The sequence below is a fragment of the Python bivittatus genome, unplaced genomic scaffold (genome assembly GCF_059951505.1).
Source record: "Python bivittatus isolate LINGU-HERP-01145 unplaced genomic scaffold, Pbiv_v1 ctg000330_np1212, whole genome shotgun sequence".
NCBI classification, from domain to species: Eukaryota; Metazoa; Chordata; class Lepidosauria; order Squamata; family Pythonidae; genus Python; species Python bivittatus.
The window spans coordinates 24,894,683-24,917,889 of NW_028277058.1; the positions used below are offsets into that span (position 1 = coordinate 24,894,683).

Sequence of the window (23,207 nt, forward strand, 5' to 3'; positions counted from 1 at the left end):
TTGATTTACATATGAGCAGACATTTAATCAAAGTTACCTGGACTTGTGCGAACACCATACATTTCACCATACCACAAACAAAATTACACATTGACTCTATGTCTGGTGTTAAGCAACAAACAACAGTTATTGTCTGCTGAAGTTGCTCTTCTTGTAAATGCTTCGTATGAGAAATAGATTACCATATTACTATATTAGGCCATTGTTATGATGCTCTCAGAAAACACTGACAGTGTTCAACAGAATTTAATAGTCATTAAACTAAAATACAGTATTTACCAGCCTAGTATTCTTCAACTGTGGTTGACTGCAACATACCTGAAGCCATTAAGGTTGGTAAGGTTATCTTAATGCATGGCTCAATCATTATTTCTGCCACATTTTAGCCAGTCTTTCCTTTCTTTCCTTTGCCCTACTCTCCTTCTCTCTTTTTATAGGAAGGAAGCACATGGGACTCAAACTGCACTAAATATGAATGTGCAAAGATTGGTGTGGGAACAGTGGTACTTGGCTCCAGTGTATTTTGCCCACCCTTTAATGAGACTGAATGTGTGAAGGTTTGTACTTTATATATAAAAATATTCTTCATTCATGTATGTTTCATTTATTTGGGAATTTGGTATCCAGGTGTAAGTGTTTAATATAAAACTATCTACAACTGCATTTATTGCCTTAATTTTTTTCCTCTGAATTATCCCTGCACACACATAATACTTAGAATTAATTAAACCCACTTAGCTTGAAATCTAGTATTATCTTCTCTCCCCCTAGCTTCTTACATCCAAGGGGAAATATAGGGCAGCTTCAGGAGCTCTGCTTGATTCTACGTTCCCTTATTCATAGTAATTTTAGCAGCATAAACTGTCCATTGAGTGTCATCTTTGGTTCTGACATGTATTTCCCCAAATCCCCACATACTGTCTGAAGTTGCTTTATTGATCTTAACAGAAAGATGGATCAGTTTGTGGACCTGCTGCTTCCATTGAAATGAATAGGTTTAGGAATGTGCTATTGGCTCAAATGAAATGTTAATACTGAGTAAAAATTATGAAGTTCTCTCAAGTCTTCAGAATGTGTGTCTCACAATGTTATGCTATTAACATGTAAAGATATAGATCTTCTTTACTCTGAATTGAGTATAGGACTGCAGTCTCCATCCTTAGAATGAATGCAAATGATTGAATTCAAATGATATATATGAATGCAACATTAGATATGCTAGTTAAGCAGTACTCCTGAATGCAGATGAGAGAAAACTAGGTTTGCCCATAAAATTGTTATTTAGAAGTTTGCACCTATTTAAGCTACCAACTCTGTAAACCTGTACACTCTCATCCAACAAATTTACATATCTTACAATTAATCAGAATATTATATATTTATGTCTTAATTCAATCTTGCATTAGCTGAGTTGCTTTCAGATTATGCTAGGTTATTCATTTGTATAGTGGAAACAATACTGTTGCAGGTATTTGCAGTATGAACTGGAGCCACTGCATGAAAATTTAATTAGAAAATTACAAGAAAATCTAATCCACCAAATCAAAAACAATTAAAAACTGAATACAAAAACTGATCCAAGATTATCTTATAGTCAGTTGATTCAGTTTTTGTATTCAGTTTTTGTATTCACTTTTGTATTCATTTTGATTTAATGAAACAATGCTGCCAATGCTTGAAAAGTAAACGTGTGGTGGAGAAGAGTCACCTCAATCCTACATTACACAGTTATAGTGACAGGTTTAGTAAATGTATGGAGATAATATATGAGAGACTTCAAAGTAGTTTGTTATATATGGTTGCAACCACTACTTTTTACTTTTTCTCCAGAACTTCCGATTCTATAACCAATTTTCAGTATATCAGCATTCAATGACATTCTGAGGAAATAAAGTTTTCCTACAGCTCTCTTGTTCTGCTTTTTTTCTTCTGAGCACCAGCTGGAAAAAGTATCAAACAGTTAGATATACACAGCAATTCCTGTGGATGTCTCCCATTCCTGAATTATACCTTAAAATAGCTGAAGATTCATAGAGGATTGTCCCTTCATGTAAAATGTCCCCTTAATTAAAATATTTGTAGATTGGATTGGGCATCTGGGTCTTTCTTTTTGTTTATATGTATTGCCCAGGTACCTCAAAATGTTTCTTTGAGCACAGTCTTTTTTGAAATATTCCTTTTTAATTTTCCTAGAATGGAGGCTCTGTACAGACCTATCACAATGGCTGCTGCAAGACCTGTAAGTGAAGACAGCTGTATTATGTGGTAGTTCTCTGTTGGTATGGCTTTGGGTTTGGACAGCTGTGTGCATTCTTAACCTCTTTAAGGAGACATATGAAAAGAAAATAGCATGCTGTCTCTGAATCATGTCATATGTGTCCAGTCATTAACAAAAGTAATTGACGAGCCTGGCTTTCTATGGCTGCTAACACTGTGATTTTAAATCTTACATTTGTTTTTTAACCTTTCCTTTCTGATATATAACCAGTTCCCCCAAAATAATATAGATATGACTAAAAGCTGCTTTGGATGTCTTTAGAAAACCATGGTTATACATTTTATTAATAGGATTTTTCTCTAGATTAATACATCTACATGATTATAAGAAAATCTCAAAATGTGAATATTTTGTTTAGGTCATTCATTGAAAAAAATGAAGCGATAATGGGTTGCTGACCTATGTTCTATCGAAATATGCTTTTTCCTTCCCCCCTTCTTTTAAATACAACCATAAGAAGATATTTAATTGAGAAAGTTATATAATATGCTTATATAAAAAGGGATAATTACACTTGTAAGACTCTATGTAAAAACATTAAATGTGAAAATGTATTAATTATTGTTTTAGAATACTGTAATTTCAGTAACTGTATTGTAAAACTTATTGGCCAGCTCCAAAAGGTCATGAATTTGCTCATTCAGGATAATGACAAATATTCCACTTTAAAAAAAAATGCATCAAGGATTATTTTATAATAATATTAGTTCTCAAAGCCTTGTTAAACTAACAGAACTTAAATCTAGGGATGATTACTTTTCACAATGGGGGAATTTGGGTATTTTATCTGAGACAGTTAAAATCAGTCCAATATAAGAGAACTCATTGAATGGTTCTTTGGATTCCATCCAACCCTGGAATTTTCTTCCTGAGCTGGAATGATAATCTTCTGTACTGAGTTTCCTTTATCCATAATACAAAATACTGCCAGCAAAAGAGTGTCCTTCTCTTAGCCTCATTTGAGAATCCAACACAGAAACTCATATCAAATAGAGTTGGATAAGAAGCACCAAAGAAAGAAAGAAAGAAAAAGACAGCTACACTTTTTGATAGTTGCCATGCTTTTTAAAACATTTTTTGTGAAGTGAACCTCCTTTATACTTTTTGTTTTTATTCTTTTGGAAATCCTTCATGTTGTAGCTCAAGAAATCAGGGTGAGATCTTGTCAATTAATGGTGTATACATCTGGGTAACTCCCAGAACATCTGCCTATAGCACTTTTCAAAACATGCTAAGTCTCAGTCTGTGCAGCTGGGATTCAAAAAGGCTGTACAGAAAGTCTCTGATTTCTGTAGATTCCCATCCACATACTGCAGACCTTATTCAAAATCTAATGCCAAGATCAGGAGTAGTTCTGAGGGACTGCAGTGAGGAAAAGAATAAAAGAAGCTCTTGCTGGAAAACCAGAGCTCTTATTTTTGGATCTTTCCCCTAATCGTATCTGAACAAGAATATGTATACATCTGTTTCGGCAAACACTTTCAATTCTAGTGTCAAAAGGGGCCATTTAAGTCATTGTATCCAACCCCATGCTCAATGCAGGATTCCAAATTAAACCATCCCTGACAGAGGGCAAGCCTAGCTTTTACTTGACAGATTCAGTAAGAAGAACCTCACTGCTACTGTAGTACCGCTCTTACAGTTAGTAAGCTTTTCCCTTAATATTTACTTACAATATATGCCTATGTTTCTATAGTTATTTCTTATATCTCCTGCCTTCCATTCAGAAGCTGATGGCAGTGTATATAACACTTCCTCTCCCCATTTTCCTACAAGAACCCTGTGACTTAGGTTGGCCAGAAATTTACCCAGTGGCTGAGGATGGTTAGGAACCTGGTCTCCCTGGTGCCAGTCTAACAGTTTAACAACTATACCACACTGGCTCTGAAGATACACTTGTAGAAAAAGATAGATTGCCAAGGAAACACCACAGAAACTCCTTTATCATCTTTCATATTTTGCTAGAAGTTCTCTTGCACTCTACATTGCCTTTAGATGGGAATGCCCAGTGGCACAGTGGCAGGGACAAGAAGAAATCAGCAAACACTCTGTCCCTCTTCAGTTCTCCAAAAGAATGCTTCTTGATCAGATTTCTACTCACAATATTCTGGATCCTGCTATACACATACATACATTTTCTCACACAACTTGAAGGTGTCTTTTTCCACATCATGACTGAAATCTAGAAATTCCTTTACCTAAAAAAGTTACTATTTTGAGCGGTAAAATGACAAGGTAAATAATGACAATTATGTCATGAAATAGATATTTAAAGCTTAATAACTTCTCATGAAGACCATAATTTTATCTCTCCCCATAAATATTTTATTTAGATGAAGTAAACAATGTAAAAACCAGTCTTTGGCATTGACCGATAGAATTTTTCTTTACTGTTCTCTAAAACAATTTTTACCTTAACCAATAATATAGGCTTAGAAATGTAACTGTCATACTTCAGAACTGTTTGCTGAACTAGCTTTTAAAAAACATAATTAAATGCTGTTTTACATACTAATAGAGAAATTTTTTTAGAACAAACTAAAAGCATGTGCTTTTAACGGCTAAGCAGTAAAAGTGAGCTACAAGTAAAGCTTGAAATTCCTTGGGTTTTAATGGTAACCGATAATCTTTATTTTAAAAGGAGAATGATTATATGCATGCTGAGTGAGTCCATATATTTAATTCTTACCTTGCCAAATTATATTCCAGGTTTCTTTTTCATATGTAAATGTAATGGCCTTATTATCCACATGAGTATTAAAACATAGGGATATAATTAAATTAGAAAAATAGGAATACTTGTTTCTTTTTGTAAAAAGAACAGCTTCTATAAAAATTATTATCAGTTGGCAGTGTAAGAATTAATGCAATGCTATTTATGTAAAAATGTTTTTGCATATTACAAGAAACTTATGTTCCCAATAATTCTGCCAGGTTCTGGACGGGGTGTATTACCCTTTGCCATTAGGCCTGTAGTCTCTACTGATAGTATTAATTGTGAACCAGGTATTACTATTTTTAATAAATGTATTTTATTTTCTTTATTTTTAAAAAACATATGTTAATATTTTTTATAAAAACCTCCATTTGCAACTGTAACAATATATATTACATTAGACTGTGATCAAGAAAAATGTTGATTGACTCCATAATTATCACAGATTCTTCTGTATTATTCCACTATAGGTGCTTTTCATAGATCTGATTTATAAACATTTCTGCAGATATAATTTTTGAAATACAAGCATTGAACACAGCCAGAGAAGCAGCAGAAATATATTTCTACTAGGATTTATAAAATCAAGGATGTGTACAACACCCATTTTGTGCCTTTTATTGGGATTTCTAATTTCTGCTGTTGTTTTTTCTCTATTGATTGAATTGCTCTCCAATGTTCAAAGTAGCTTACAATCAATTCATAAAACAATACAACATTTAAAAACAAATCTTAACCAATACTGATAGAATACATACATTACAATACATCAGGGAAATCTATCAAAAGTGAACAGCAACATGAATCACTAAAAAATAGCAGCACAGTCTAAAAGCTGTATCAAAGAAGCCAACTAACCTCTCTAGAAATGGAGCTCGACAATCAGAATGCCTTTCTTAATTCTCTACAGTATGACAGGGTCATTAAAAAAAAAAGAACCCTGAGTGATAAATTATAACTATAAAGAAGACTAATAATTATACATATAATAATACTACAACTGAATTCAGAAGAAATAGGAAACTAGGGAGTCAGTTTGAATGCTGGTGTTATGTTGTCTGTGCAATGAAACTAGAAAGCAGTCTGCCTTTGTATGTTGTACTTGCTATAGTTCCTGAATGCAGTGTAATTCAGACTGCATGGTCCCCTGTGGCTAAGACTTTCTGTCCATTCTAAAATTCTAAAATTAATTCTAAAATTAAATGGCAGTCCTGGCTATGCCATTACCTGATTCTATCTAAGAGCAGTTCTTTGGGTGGCCATATGTGCTGTGCCACACAAGAGGGTTGCACCTTTATTGAGCTCCTCCTGGAAATCCTCCAATCAGTTCAGAGACCTGATGGAAAACTCTACATTTGCTGCCCATTGTATGCACAAGGGTTAGGGATAACTGGGATAGTGATAGAACTGCCTATACTAAGCAGTTCATACTCTAACTTTTATATACATTTTGACAGGTCTGTAATCTCCTTAACATCTATTGAACACATGCTTGTTCATCTTATTTTAAATCCAATTGCTGTATAGCCTTCATGTGTAGGTTCTCTGTTGGGAAGGGAATAGGGAAAAAAAAACTTGAAATATAAATTAATGTGCATAAACATCTATGAGATATTCTTCTATTACAAACAAAATAAAACCCTACAGGTGGATTATGGGAGGAGGATTAGACACCTTGGTGCATATTCAAATGATGCCACACACCTAAAGAGCTCTGTAACTAAAGATCTAGTAGAAATGTCTTGATTGTCTTCATACCTTATGTTTTATCAGGTAAAAGAGATGAAAGGATTTGCCAGAAAATAATGGTCAGAACTACTGTAAGAAAACATGACTGCGTAAGCCAAAGTCCTGTAAGTAGAAGTGCCTAATTTGGGGAGATTTAATAGACAGGGTGTGCCTTAAAGCATATCAGCTACTAAAACATGCTTTTAATTAGTGTGGTAAATATACACGCAGGTCCTATTACTTTTCTGACATCTGGAAAACCTCTCTCCCTTGTAATATCCTCCTACTCATAAAAAGAATTTATAATTTAATTGCTTTTACCCTAACATTATTTAAATGCTGACTTTTTCAGTTCAGAGACATCTGAAACCAGATGACTAGTGCAGAATAAAATTGCCTATGCCAATTGGGTAATGACCAGCATTTTAATTTGGACCCCAAAACCTACTGGTAACCCAAGCAATGACTTCAAGATTGGGGTTAATCAACATTCACAGGGCTTGTCCTGCCAATAATCTAGCTGTTGCATTTGCACCAGCTGCAATTTCTAAGTCATCTCCAAAGGCAGACCTATGTAGTGTGTGTCACAGTAGTCCAGCCTATTGGGGATCAGGGCATGAGCTGCCATCACTGCGGCATTCTGGCCCAGGTATGGTTGTATGTGGCACTCCATCTGTGATTGGGCAAAGGTCTCCTGGCTGTAGCTTTCATCTGCTATTGAAGCAAGGGTTGAGAATACAGGAAAACCCATAAGTCATAAAGCCGTTCTTTCAGGGGAATGTGATCCCATCCAGAGTAATGACATGGGGCTGATGTTATTGGATTGTCTTCTTTGAAAGATCCAATCTGAGCTTATTTTGTCCCGTCCACAAGTCAAGTTCATGATATTCAGAGAATCTCTTGGGTGGTGATGCAGAAACTGGGTGTCATCAACATGTTATCAACATCACACCCAGATCAGTGGGTTATGTCTCCTGTAGCTTTAATCTAAATGTTACATTAAGGGGAGAGGTCTGGGCCCTGGAGGAGTCTGCCTAAGGATCCCATGGGCTCAAACACTTCTGCCCCAAGAACCATAGACTGGAACCACCTACTCAAGTAGGAGCATAATCACCATTAAATAGTATCCTCCCCATTTCTAATCCTTGTGGATAGCCCTGAATGGTGCCATGGTTGATGGACTGAATGCCACCAAGAGGGGAACATTTTTCCATCTAGAGGCATATGCATGTGTGCCAGAATAAGTACAGTATGTGTGTGGGCATATTTCCCCATCTAGTATGTTCATGAGTATTTGTTTGTAGGAATACTAAGCTTGCTATCTTGAACTGGGGATGTCCTGCTGTTTATTGAAATACAGTAATCTTCCTTCCTCCACTTCCATGGATGTATTTAAGCAGCACTCCAGTCTGTATATTAAAGTAATATTTGCATTAGACAACCTTATATATCACAAAATAGTGCACGGTTATCCATATTTTCAGAATTAGATGGCAAAGCTATCATAAAAAGGTAACTGGAGGAGGAAGGAAGCTGGTTGATCCTGAACAGACCATTGGGCCCATTGCAGGAGACCTGAACACACTGGAGATTCAGCATGATGACGGATTTCCAAACTTATTTTTAATACATGTGATGACTGATGCTTTCAATAAATTTAAATGATAAGATTTGAAATCATGAATGACATCCTTCCCCTTCCTGTCCCTAACAGATAAATGTGGCTTCTTGTGATGGAAAATGCCCCTCGGCTACAATTTTTAATGTCAACATAGATAGCCATTTAAGGTTCTGCAAATGCTGCCGTGAAAATGGAGTTCAGAATCGAACAGTGCCACTTTACTGCTCGGGAAATGACACTGAAATTCTGTATACCATCCAGGAACCCATGGACTGTTTATGCCAGTGGAATTAAGAATTTTGTGATTACATGCAAACCAAGATTATGTTTTTCTTATGTTCAGGTTTAACATATAAATAATTTCTCATTTTTAATATGCATATGTAAAAAGGGAGCATATTCATTTTAACATATATGGAACACTTAATTTACTTTAGAGCAATGTACTTCTATGAAGTATTCTATGTAATTAACCAACGTTAACTACATAACGTACTTGTTCTGGAGTTATATCAAAACATTGCAGTTTATTAGCACCTCCATTGGCATCACTCTTTCTTGCTTAACAGTAATCTTAGCCCACATTGTAATATTTGTAACATTTTATTTGTATTTTAGAATCTGTAACATGCTAGTATTTCTTATTTTTCTGGTTCTAACCTTCTTTTCAGCACACGTTTTATTACTATGACTGCACGTAGTAATTTCTTATAAACCATTTTTGACATTATTTTATATTTACAAGAACTTATGTAAAAGTAAATGATAGTTTGCATATTTGGATTAAAATATAATCCAAAACACTATATGTATTCCTAAAGAGGAAAATGCATATTTACTTTGGGCAAATGGAGAGGCCATTTTTATTATTTAAATTTCCAGATATTGAATATATTTGTTAAATATTGTTATGCATACAGTATATGCAATTGTTCTTCAATAAACACAGTAATATAATGCACACCCTACACAAATGTAGATGCTGATTGTATATACTATTCAGCATCAATATCAGAAATAATAATAGAAATTATTTCATTATCATTACAAGCATTAATGATAGAAAAAGCTGAGGGCTTTAGAGTCATAAAGAATCTATGTGAGGAGCTGTGATTTGATATGGGACATGATATATAAGAGGACTTTGTAAGTTTCCATATGAAATGTTAGCATAGTCATATGAAAAGGTTGCATTTTTTTTAGAAAGTGCATGTTGAGGTAGGAGGCTAATTATGACAGACTAATGTGTGCTTTGTACAACCATTCATGGTATTTCCAATATATCATGGGATAGCAATCTAAATGTATCTTTTGAACACTTGGTTATCTGCTACAAAATTTTAATACATAAAATACTGTATATAAATAAATGTTTTTTTAAAAAAAGAATTTAGTGTATATTGTTGCCATAGGAAACTCTTGTAATAACTAAGACTTTTATTGGGAAAAGAAAATGAACATTCAGGAAAAACCCTTTAGAAGGTCAGGTTTTGTTTTGTTTTTATAAATGTGCCTTCATAATCTTGGAATCACCACTTGTTTGTTAAGTTCTAGGGGAAGATTACGGGTCACTTGAAAGCATGAATAATGAAGTTCCAACATGTGCTCCAATTATATAGTAAAGGAGGAAGGGAAGAGATGGATAGAGAGGTGCTTAATACTTAATCCGTTGCCCATTTTCTACATTCCAAATCACCTTTCAGGTAGCTTTCTCACATGGGATTCCAAGCATTTGTTTACTTATATCTAGAGGAAAGTCGAAGGCAATTTGAACAGGAAAATATCTGTACAGAAAAGATGACTTACTTTCCTTTATTCGACTGCTTTTCTCTTCAAAATGGCCCTCCTAAATAAAATTTCAGTAGAAAAACTGTATCTGTCTTAAAAAGTAGTTTGGTACCTTGCTTTAGTTTGTGAATAATTACTTATATATTTACTAGAAACAGTTTATGAAATGAAAATATTTTCATTTAGGGAGTATCCATTTAATTAGAATGAAATATGCTGTTTCTAAAGAAAGATGTTTACTTTGCCTGTAAAGGAACATTTCTGCTGATCCCAGAAAGCTGACCTATTGATGAAAGCTTCACGTAAAGCTGAAAGTTGCAAACATAATGCATTTTTACTCTAGAGATGTTTTCTCCAGATGACCAATGAATGCATGTCAGAAGTGTATTTTAGCTTTACAGTAACCATCCTATATTTACAAGAGCCTTCATTGCTGATACCTTAGAGTGAATGGAAAAAATATTTGGCTTTCTTTAAACAAATGGTGTAATTCTCCAGTACTTGGAAAGAGAGCATGGGAAAATGCACTTGAAGATTTTATAGTGCTTTTAAACAGAAATCCTGGAAAAAATAATTCAAACTTAGTAACATTTCCATTTGAGTAACTTCATACAAAATTTCACTATTAAAAATATAGCTGAAACCAGTTGCAAGATTATCTAATCCACTTAGGCTTCAAGGCAAAATATCTCTTCATAAACACAATAAAATGTAATTTCCTACAATACAAACACAATTTTTATATAGGTAGGTTGTGTACAACATACAGATAACTAAGATGGAATCAAATTATTTCGAAATCTGATTATTTATAAAAGGGATGACAATATATCATATTTACTTTGATTTTTCTGTTTTTCCATTTTGAATCTCCAAGTTTTAAAATGAAGACTATGACCAAATATTGAAATAGTCTGTTTAACTCCCTATTCCGCCCCCCCAAACCCAACAAAACCCCTCTATGATTCTATTTCTATTATTTATACTATTTTAAAAATATTTTTTCAGTGCCAGTGAGGGAAGTTTAGATGAGGGCTCCTTTTTCCTGTTCTTAACTGAATGCTGTACCCATTTCACAAATTTTCTGTTATACCTATCATATTTTCTATTGAAATGATTTGTAGGTGACTTTACTTGCAAAGCCCTACTTTTAACTACACGCTTTTTACTGAAATGCCATATGAATCTGACACATGAAATAAAAAACGTTGTGCTTTTCAAGCATGTTCTGCACTTGCGATGGTGGGATGACTGTATCGATGTTCCTGGCCACCAAAAATGTTCCTGCTTGAAGGCACGTGGACAATCTGCCACGGGTGGAGGAACTTTCCAATGTTCTTGTCGGTTCCAAATCGACTCCGCCCGCCCCTCTCTTTCCTTCGGTCGGTCAGGTCAGTCCTCCTGTTTGCACGGTGACGTCCCTTAGCCCACGCAGGGGGATGGTGAGCGTGGCCAGAACGAGTTGGACGTGGGGGGTGGGGGGGACGAGTAAAGGCAGCAGGGAAAGCGGCGCCTCATTCCCGCAGGGAGCCCGAGGTGCTTGCAGGCGGGTTCCTTCTTCCCTGGCGAGCAGCAGGTGGGTTTTGCGCGCGAGCGGCGGACGAGCTCCTACCGGCGCCGGCCGAGGGCTGCCGGGAAGGAACTGGCGCGCCCTTTTGGGGTCACTTGGCGACCCGAACAGAGTGACAGAGCGCGAACGCTTGATTCAGCAGCAGGGTTTTCGGCGGTGGGCAGAGCAGACCCTTTCGGAGGCGCTTCGCGTCTCACTCCTTGCCGAAGAGGAGGGAGGTCTTGGACAAGCAAGCTATTCCCAGGGCGACCGGCTGACTGGATCTTGGCTGTCAGAAGCTCAGTCTAATTTCCCTTGAACAACTGAGAATCTCGTGACGCTTGAAAGGAGGACGGTTTCTGGCTGAAGAATTATGGCGATTGAGGTTGGGAACATTTGGGGAACAGTTCTGGCAAAAAGAAATCCATGAGCCCCGTGCTCCATCATGTGCATAGAAACATCTAGTGATGTAATACTTGTCATCTTTCCCACTCAGCTTGTGGGAAATTTACCTAATCAAGACAGGGTGGTGAGGGAAAACTGAAGTTCAAGTCCACTTTCCCCCAAGGAAACTCACTGGGTGATTTTGAGACCCAGAAACAGGTCAGGACACCTGAAGAACCCATTTATTCAAGGTTATTTATTCAAAGAAGACCCAAAACAGACTGTTTGACTGTTGTTTCCAACAAACTTGACTTTCTTGTAATGAGATTTTATACTCGAGGCAGCTGAGTCCCTTCTAGACATCACTGGCATTCATTGGGGCTTCTTCCAGTAGCACTCTCCAGGAGACTGCTGCTCCCTGACAGCCAGATTTTCCAATTGAGCCATCCCTTGTCAGTCAGCTCATTGCTGTTCCACATTGTGGCAACCACATTTTAGGATTTGGAGGCTGAAGTGTTGATTCAGGAACAGGAATAACAGAGCCTGTAGAACTAGAAGGGATGGGATTCAGTTCAGGCTCTGGGTGAAGGCACCTCCTATAGTGCATACAAGTCCATATAAGAAATAGCAGAGTTCAGCTTCCATGCTCTCCAATGTTCTTTCCTGTTCTTCAGAGTGCAGGCTAGTCATGGCACAGAAAATCCCTTTAAGGATACTGCTCAAGTGTCTATAACATTCTTCCTGTGATACTAGGAAAACATCTATTAACATCCCTGCAATATACATTATAAATCTCTTTCTTCCACCACGTCCCACAGAAAGAATAATGCACAATATTGTTTGTTTTCTTAATACAGTAGGTATACATTAACAATTTCTTCCTATGTTACAATTCTAAATATAAAATTACAGATGTAAACATAACAATGGTTTGAGAGACACCGATAGCACAAAAGAAAGTCTTGGATGTGCTAGATATAAAACATTACAGATACTTTGTCAATAATTGAACTTTATGTGTGTGTGGGTGTGTGTAATCATATGCATCACAAAAAAAACAGGTTAAATAATTATATTATTTTAGTCAAATTATTGCAGTTGTACATATCATTGGATATGATGGAAATATAGATCAACCTGAATTAACTATTAGTGGCATTTGATCATGTACTGAAAAAAGATCTAACTTGAAAACTGAGTATATGCATGTTTTCTCAAAGATGTTAGTACAGAATAATATATTTAAAAAATCAAGTAGGTTTTATTATAATATTTCTCTCTTTTTACAAGATTGGCTTCATAATTGAATTAGAAATCATTTAACTAGAAGCCTGACACATTTTAAACTCTGAGGCTGAAGCACACTATGGACAAGACAATGCGGTTTTTAATTGTGACCCAATATGTATTTCAGGTAAGAATTGGTATCTTCTAATGTTTGGTATTCTTTTTAGCAATATTCAGACATAGCATATAGCATGGCTAGATAAGAACTTTTATTGCTAGAAAGAAGCCACTAAAACAATTATTTGGACAATGTGAAATGAGAGGTAGAAATATACTTGCATGTTCTTCATATATTTATCTGAGCTCTGGATACATACTTCTTTTCACTTAAATCACAACTTTTGCTAGTAGTGGCAACACTAATTTGGTGCCGGGGATCTATGTAGCCTCCATTTCTCATGAGTACCTAAATACCATTTCATGTTTCTTGAAGATGATGTCCCAATAGCTCCTTTAATCAAGATGATGTCATGGGATCCTTGAAAGCGATGTTTTCAGTATATACTGCCATATGTAATGAATATTAACATCTAGAAATTCAGTTTTTTATCCAAACCAGAGAATAAAGACCAACATTTAATGAAGTTCTCCATGATATGAACTGGAGAAATTCATACTCTGAGCCAAATAAATATTAACTTTGATGACATTGCTAAGTGATATGTGCTATTATATATAGTAACAATATTAGTATGCTTTAATATTCATGTAGTGAAATATTAATATTCATGTAGTGAAATCTTTGTCTTTTACTGAAGATAACTAGCAGCCTGAAGTGTGATCAAGTAAAGAAACCTTCTAGAGCTGTTTCATTGGAATGGTCAAAATTTCCAGAAGACCAACATCCAGATTTTTATATTATAACATATCACATCTCAGATGACTTTGCTCAAAAAGTAAGCTAAACTCTTCATTGTTACATTTTTTTAGTGGTGCTGTTCTTTCAGTCTGTAACCCAGGGCATTGGTAGAAAAATGTGTTAAAAATATTGTGGTAGAACTTGTTTGTTGAAAGAATGCTTAGTAGAAAAAAATGTAAGCTTTGAAAAACAAGTATATATCTATAAATTTAACACTGTCATAAGATAATTAATATTTGTAAAAGGGAAAATGGCACAAGGAACATATATTGTTTGATATTATATTAATTTTTTAAAGTAATCAATAATCTTGATGGAATAAACATTGTATTTTATGGACTTTCTGAGATACTATTTCCTGTTTGACCAATTCAGGAGACATATCTTCTTTTCCCACTACAAGCATTCATTCACTTCTATTGATTTATTTGATTAATCAACTGATCTTATCAAAATATAAAACAACACTAAAATGTAAAATAGATGCAAATATACAAATACTGGTACCTCGGGATACGAACTTAATCTGTTCCGTGACTCTGGTTGCAACTCGAGTTGGTCTCAAGTCGAGGTAAAGTTTCCCATAGGGTTCAATGTAAATCCGGTTAATCCGTTCCGCCCTCCGCCCGAATTTAGTCGCAACCCGAGGCAATTTTCTCTTCAGAGCCTGATTCCCGCCAAGCCTGCTCTGCATTTTCTTTGGAGCCATGCTAACACGCACACCAAAAACCTTCGCAAACCACTGCAAAACACACCACAAGCCTCACCGAACGTCTCCTTGCTACCGTGACCTCGCCCACAGGAAGCCGCGACCGCGCGGCAGCAGGGAAAATGGCCGTGGATCTGGTTCGTAAGTAGAGGCGTTCGTATCCCAAGGTACCACTGTATATAAAAGGAAGTATATTCAAATAAATTCATTCACTTTGCATATTACCCCAATCTGTTCTATAAAATGTGTTCTCAATTAACTATAACTATAGTTAATCTTATATAACCTTAACTACAAACTTGGCGATCCTACTAGTAACAAATGAGTTTGAGCTCTGGAGGAAACAAGACAGTCTTTTGTTAGTGACCCAATAGATTGTTCTGTCAAGTAGTGACTCTAGGTGTTGTACTCTTACTGAAGAATATAGTTGGCAGTCAAACAGAATGGATCAACAATATCTTCTGTATCTGCAGCTCCACATATACGCTTACTGTTAGCATGGCACTCGATAGAAAATTCCTATGTTTCATCATAGAATCTAATAAATCATGTTCTTTCTTTAAAGCTGTTATTTGGTACTGTATCATATACATTGTCAGGTATTCTTCTATTTGAAGTATCTTGTTATTTTTAGCCAACCATTCTAAGAATATTTTAAGGGTGCAATAGTATAGTCTGATTTTTAGATTAATCTAGCTTCCTCATAAGATGAATAACAGGGGTTCATTAAACAAGTTAGGTTCTTTCAGAGGAATTAAATTAATCATTACCTAGGTAATGTAGATTTTATTACTCAGCTTTGAACTTGACCTGGAAACAGATTGGTAAATATGGGTAATAGTTAGGCTTCAAATTATGAAACAGGTATGTTTGATTAATGGGTAAGCAAATGGCACATTATAAACAGTTTTTTTGGATGCAGGAGTTATGATTATAGTTCATGAACTGTATCAACAATGTAATGCTTGTTCCTTTTCTGGCAGTTATTTCTTGATTTTATTCTTGAGCTGACCCAATAGTAAGATAAAGTGATTGAAATGTCTTTGTAGAGCAGAGTCTCTAGGGCTCATTATAACTTCATGGATTATTAGCCCAGATATTGTATTAAATTGGAAATCTTGATCAACATATAAAGGCCCCTAACTTATATAATAAACCTAGCTATATGTACTGAAAAGGACATCACATTTTGTTCAAAGAAATTTCTCTTTGATAAGTATTTTTATGATTTCAGCCTAAGGTACATTGCTGTATTAGTTTTTAAAGTAAGCATTAAAATATGTTTAAATTATAGAATATGAGAAGTGTTTCTACAATTCAAGTAAAAATACAGAAAGTTACAATTCTGCTTGAAGAAGGCAAGAAATATGATGTGATGATCCAATCAGTAAAAAGTGGAAAAGTTCTATATGCAAAATCATTTAAAATATGTAAGTAGAACAAAATATACTCCATATAAGCAACCCATATATTAAATTTGTATTAAAATTAATATGAAAACATATATGGTACAAGTATTAATTATTACCAATTTGGCATTTTATTGATCAAAATTTTTGCATTTGGGTATTTCAGTTCCTTTTGGGTAGCCTTCTATATTACGAGTTTGGGGGGGATGTAAAATTTTGATTCAGATAATTGACACTCCAGATCAAATTGGTTTTTTGAATTAATAGTGACCATGGGGCATGAGTGAACTTTCAGATAGTAATTCACACCCTAGTCACCTTGTTTGTTTGTTTGTTTGTTTATCATATTTATATACTGTCCATCTCACAAAACATGACTCTCATGTATAGATTATTGCAATAACCTCTACATGGGGCTGCCCTTAAAGATCACTCAGAAGCTACAGCTGGTTCAGAAGGTGATGATGTGGCAGTAATGGGTATGTGGTGATATGCTATGTAATGCCACTGCTACATAAGCTGCACTGGTACCAGCTGGCTTCCAGGTGCAATGCAAGGAGCTGGTTACCACCTATAAAACCCTTCATGGCATAGGATCTGGTTATCTGAGGACTGCCCCAAATAAGCAATTGTTTCTGCCTGTTTGGTGAGACTGGGCAAAGTGCCTGTGCTTCATGTTCCTTCTATTAAACAGCATCAAACATGAGAACTTAAGAAATGTGCTTCTTTGTTGCAGGACCTGCCATCTGAAACAGCAGAGATCCATATAGCAAACACCCTGATGACATTTGGAAAGTCACTGAATATTTGGCTATTCTCCCAGGGTTTAGGGCAGGGTAGTGATTGAGGTCCTGTAGGATGCTTGGTTTGTTATAGAAAGTTTGCCTTCTGGATCCATATTTTCTTGTTCCTGCTTTTTTGAAGTTGCCCAGAGTTACTTTGAGTTGGGTGATCTCTAAATTGCATTAAATAAATACACAAATTTGGATGAAATTCGTAAATCAAATTGAATTATAATTCAGTGGTTCAGTTAGAATAACTTAAACAAACCTACTCTTAATCAAACCTTAATTTAGTTCAACTATTTGATTTGAATTAATGTTATATTCTGAACTGGATTAATATAAATCAGATGGGAACTTGTTTGTATGCCACTGATATATAGTATCTTCCTTTTTAAATTTATTCTTTAGAATGGATGATTATCATAATGTTTATTCAAGCACAATAATGCCCCTTAGCTGCCATTAGGATCAGATAGTTTTTGCGCACATTACTATTTGGAGCAAATAATTTAACATGACTGCATTTTTGAAAATGAGCTTTTCACTTTTTCAGCTTTAGTGGATTGTTTTGTATAATGTATATATATATATATATGTATGTAGGTTTATGTATATGTTTGCGCATGTATGTGCACACACAGACACATAAATACAGTTGTGTCTCCCCCTCTGGTTTTGAAATTGATTTTTAGTTTATTTACCACATTTCTACCCTGCCACTATCCAGATGCTGTCTTCAATTTATGAACCTGATTCAAAATAATTTATCTTAATTTGAATAATCTAATATATAATTTGATTTTATCTATGTCTATTACAGATGGAATTCCAGACAATAGTGTCAAAACCCGTGTGACAAGTACTAGTGTATTGTTTAACTGGAATATGCTGGCTCATGATTTTTCCATAGGAGTTTTCCATAATAACATTTCTTATATGCTTAAAAATAAAGAACTGTTTTATGAATGGACTGATCTGAGACCTGCAACACTGTATACATTTTCTCTTCAATTTAAGCAACTTGACATTGAATTTATTAATGTGTGTCAGATGCTGGAGTTTCACATTGAAACAGGTCAGTATTGTAATTAATGTATTATTATCACCCTCCTCTATAAATATCAACATAGTTCTGATTTGACCATTGTCTGATTCAGAACATGTAAGCTTTTTTTTAATCAAGTTCCTTTAAAGAAAAGTAGGGAATAAATATAACCAGTGAAAATAACAGTGAAACTTGTTTAAATTCACTACATAATTACAACCCTTTACTAAATGTACATTTCCAGATGTAAACTCCTACTGATTTAGGAGGCATCTTTTGTTATTTAGTGAGAGTAACAATATATACCTGCACTGAATTTTTGATTATAATGAAAATATATTACTTATTGCAGTTGGTTCCAAATAAAGGAGTTATGCATAGTATTCAAATTTTCCTGAAATTATTTTTTGGAACGATAGATGATAGATAGATAGATAGATAGATAGATAGATAGATAGATAGATAGATAGATAGATAGATAGATATATGCATTATCTTACTGAAATCTGTAATTCTGAAACAGTGTGGCTTAATTACTGAAATATTTCGTTGATTGTTTAAAAAACTGCAGAATTAAACTGAAATGGTTAATACAGAAATACATGTTTAAAAATAGATGGAAAAGAAAAAAATATCCACAACTTTAACTTCAATATATATATATATATATATATATAATGAGCATCACATATTTGTACAATATGTACAATTGTATATACACACACACACACACACTGTGTGTGTGTGTGTGTGTGTGTGTGTGTGTGTATAATGGGATGTATGGACCAAATATAGGAAATTACATGTGAATGCAACATTAATTATTGCATAGCAAGCAAGGCAAACCTTTTGGACAAAATTGTAGGAAAATTGTACAAATATGTGATGCTCATGTTTGTTGTTATGAAATTAATGAATGAGGAAAGTGTATATCATCCCCATCTTTATCTTATATGAAATATGGCTTTTCTTAAATTCTGGAATTTTTATTTTGCCATTCATGTGAACATACTGAAAAAATGCATGGAATTAAATATTCCATATTAGGTTTATGTTCAGATGGTTGGACAGCTTTCAAAGAGAACTGCTATAAAGTAAGCAAAGACAGTAAGCCTTGGAGTATGGCACAACATAAATGTGGATTGTTTTCAACTGGGGCACGTCTTGTTGACATAAGAAACAAAGAAGAATACTCATTTATAACTTCTTATCTTCAGTCGTTCAACCAGCTAAACATGGTATGGACAGGACTTAATGATATTAAGGTCAGTATATTAATTCTTAAAAAATTGATTATGAGTGCAGCTGTGGACCTGAGATCAATCCATCTGTGCTCTGGATTGTCTACATGAGACCTATTTAAAAATTGAAGTAAAGTCCCATTATTCACAGAATAAAAGCACACACTGCTACACAATAAGAAATGGAAATATAATTTGTCAGAAAGCAGTCACCTCTGACTTTCACTGGCCATGATTTTGCTATGTCACATACAAGGGAAAAAGTTCAGCCATACAAATGAGCATGACTCTCTTATCAAACCAATCAAAGCCAGGTCAGAGATGCTAAGGAAAAATCTTTTGACATTTGATAATAATATTAATATTATATATGCCTGAAATCTAAACTAAAAAGGCAATTAATCTTTGCAATTCGAACAGGGATGTCTCCAGGAGGAGGGGCTATCAAAAAGTCAAGATGGAGCCCTGCAATGCACATGAAAAGGGAAGAGCTTAAATTGCCATTATACTGACTTTTTTGTCTCCTGCTGCAGATTTTGAACAGCAATATACATAAAAATCTTAAATTTTAAAAAACTGTTTTTAAATATATAATTAATGCACATATTAACAATTATAGAAAAATAATTATTAACAACAAAAAGTTATTATTTAAAATGTATCAAGTATATTGCAGAAAGAAATTTAGTAGTTTATCAATATAATTTAAGAAAACAGTAATCTTGTTTCTTTTAGGAGGAAGGACATCTCTCTTGGACTGATGACTCCCCATATCTTGGAAAATCTGAATTCTCTTCTCTGACACTGATACCGGAAAATGAGACAGATTGTTATGCTTTCCAGAGAAATCCATTTGTCCCAGATTATCTCTTCGTAGGATTTTTCTGCTATATATCTTTGCCATATATTTGTAAATATGAATGTAATTATTTTATCAAGTTTAATTTTTTTTATTAAAGTTTATTCTTTAAAACAGAAAATAATTGCTTATTGAAAATTGGCATTTTTAATTTAAAAATTGTCTTTTGCAGTATCCTCTGTTCCTGAAAACTTCACATTTAAAGTACAGGAAGTCGGTACAAATGAAGCGACATTTTTTTGGAGCAGTTTGAATGGTTGGCTGAATTCAGGTTTTCAACTCAATGTTAAGTACTATTATGAACACTCAGAACAGTATTCAATTTTTTTTACTCTAAATTCAACACATGCAAAAATTTTCAACTTGGACCCAGGTCATTCTTACAAATTTTTATTATCAGCCCAGAACTCTGAAGGAGCACAAATTAGTTTATATCCTGTTGTAATAGTAGAGACAAGTAAGTTTCAATAAAATAAAAATCATTTTTTATGTCATTGTTTAATATATATGCTTCTTTAAAACAAAAACTTGTTTTGTGTTTAACGTGCTCTGAGTAATCATTCAGATTAAAATTCTGGTATTGCTCAGAATGTATGACAAGTTAATATTAGCCCCTGATGCACTATCATAATATATAGTAAAGATTTGTCATAAAAATGGCAGTATAGTGGAGGGAATTATATTTTGATCTGGTGAAATGGTGTTCAAGTCATATTTTTAAGAGAGCACTTACTATGTAGCATCTGTACTAACGACATTTAGCTTACCCTCTCAAATTGTACAGTATAAGGTTTGAAGCTGTAACGGAGGTTTGCTGCTGTGTGTGGTGTGCACACACAGCTGTTACACTTCACCCATGTCCATAGTCTGGATATGCAGACAACCTCAAATAGTTTTTGAAACAACTTTGGGGGTCTTGGAAAGATGTGGCTGCTTTAATGCCTTGAGGATGGTGTTGTGTTTGCATTAAAACCATTTTCTTACTAGTTGTCAGGCCCAGCCCAAGGACGACAGAGAAATGGTCCAGCCAAGTTCAGTTCTTCTTTGTTTTTGTTTTTTTAATTGCTTATACCATATAGACAGAATCTTACCAGACTAAATCTGTACTACCTAGTGGATATACCCTGGGAGATTCTGGGGAATGGCTATCCTAAACCTCTTCCCATGATCCAACTCCAGACTGTGTTGACTCTTTTCTCACCCCCCTTCCTGGAATGTGCTCCGTCCTTCCTGAGAACCTGCTGCATTACTGTAGTCTAACACATCACCTCCCCCTTTGTAGACACATTCCATCACACTAGTACTTTATAGTATCTTATAGGGCTCTTCCTCACTGCCACATGTGCCTTTTGCTTGTCTTTGATGTGGCAGAAAAGTATGTTAACCTAAATTGTGCTATCCTCACAACCTAGCAACAATTGTAACTATCTTTACAATTTCAGGTAGCAATTGGTGGAACTTCTGTCTTCCTTTTCCATCCCCCCCAGTGTCATCTTCTGGCAGACAATAATAATCAATTTTTCTATATACCACAGGTATACATCATATATTCATCCCACAACCCTCATATGACCAACCAGTCAGTCACCTGGAAGTTTTCTTTTACTTTTTTGCTATAAGACTATCACTAAACTACAGCCTGCCCAATATAAACTGAGCTATCCATACATGATTCTTCTCCTTAGCACTCCTCTTAGATAAGCCAACTACGCAGACATGAAAACTCTTATTCTTATAGGGCTATCACTGTTGTGAGATTGATATTTCTGAAAAAAACTTTTGGGGGATAAATGAATGAAATGTTTGAAAGCTATTGAAGAGGTTTTTTTCTCCATCTTCTGCAGAACTTATCATCTAGGAATACATTTATTTTCCTTTTTTGTTGTTGTTTCAGCTGTCCACTGGAATATTGATCTCATGACATTCCTATAGAGAAGTTAATGCAATATTAGCTGTTCTCAACATTCCATGAGATTAGTACTCCCTAAAATCAATATTCTTTTAGACTGATGTTTTAAAATGACTGAACTGGTAGTGTACATACCAGTTTATGTAGATACAGTTTAATGCATGTGTATACCTCTGCTGCAATGCACCAATACCCTATAAGGTTGGTATTCCCAATGAAAAAGAAAGAGGCTATGAAAGCCAGTCTGGTCTCCCTCACAGACAATAAAAATGGATAATACAATCAGTGCTGAGAGACTGGCTGGGGAAGGGTTACTCCTGCAGCAGACCTAGGCTTAACAAATCAGTGTCCTGACCACATCATCCTCAGGCCTGTAACTGAAGAATCTAAGTGTGTTTGTTTGTTTGTACAGGAAGGTTCTGATGTTTGAGTCAGAACAGGAGGGAAAACAACACTTTAATGGTAGAACACCTAAAGTTTTCTTCAGGCTGGAAATTAGATTAACACCTGGAAATTAAATTAGACATGTCCCTTAAAAATGGCTGGTGAGATGTCTTTGTGCTGTGGTAAGGTGAACATAAGGTTGAGCCTAACGTTTAATTATAAAAAATAATCCGCTCATTATTATTATATTAGCATAATGATGGTTGGATGATGAGAGAAGATGCTATAAATCACTGGTGAGAAAATGGTCTAACATACTTGGTGAAGCAAAGCAATACTTTGCACAGCCATATTAAACATATCCAAAATATTATTTGAATTTCTGTAGAAAGATTATGACAACAGAAGAATCAGAATTATCTCCAATGTTTTACTGCTGTTTCTTCTGCAACATACTCTTCTACTTTCTAAAAAGAATCAAGGGACTTTCAGAAATGCCTACTTACAGGAGAAGGCTCTGAATATAAAAACAGTTCCAAATTAGTTGAAGGCAGTCTGTATAAACAAATGTCTGTTTGTACAATTTACTTCTGTTCAGTTATCTGCCTCTGCTGTTTCTTTCACCTTTTATTTAATGCATCTTTTATTATTTGCCT

General features: G+C 34.9%; 2 protein-coding genes across 2 annotated transcripts in view; both read left to right on the plus strand.

Annotated features, from left to right (window-relative positions):
- OTOGL (otogelin like) overlaps positions 1-10,116 on the plus strand; it is a 90,345-nt gene extending 80,229 nt beyond the window's left edge. Inside the window, exons 53-56 of the mRNA XM_088141505.1 lie at positions 438-557; positions 2,194-2,239; positions 6,768-6,847; positions 8,437-10,116. Coding sequence (XP_087997631.1) covers positions 438-557; positions 2,194-2,239; positions 6,768-6,847; positions 8,437-8,637 — 447 coding nt within the window. The 3' untranslated portion in view covers positions 8,638-10,116. The remainder of the gene's footprint in view (positions 1-437; positions 558-2,193; positions 2,240-6,767; positions 6,848-8,436) is intronic.
- Positions 10,117-12,046: 1,930 nt separating this feature from the next.
- Positions 12,047-23,207, plus strand: part of PTPRQ (protein tyrosine phosphatase receptor type Q) — a 123,043-nt gene continuing 111,882 nt past the window's right edge. The window contains exons 1-8 of the mRNA XM_088141850.1: positions 12,047-12,065; positions 13,355-13,478; positions 14,110-14,247; positions 16,214-16,349; positions 17,934-18,188; positions 19,206-19,423; positions 20,135-20,321; positions 20,431-20,715. Of these exons, the coding sequence (XP_087997976.1) occupies positions 13,431-13,478; positions 14,110-14,247; positions 16,214-16,349; positions 17,934-18,188; positions 19,206-19,423; positions 20,135-20,321; positions 20,431-20,715 (1,267 nt within the window). The 5' untranslated portion in view covers positions 12,047-12,065; positions 13,355-13,430. The remainder of the gene's footprint in view (positions 12,066-13,354; positions 13,479-14,109; positions 14,248-16,213; positions 16,350-17,933; positions 18,189-19,205; positions 19,424-20,134; positions 20,322-20,430; positions 20,716-23,207) is intronic.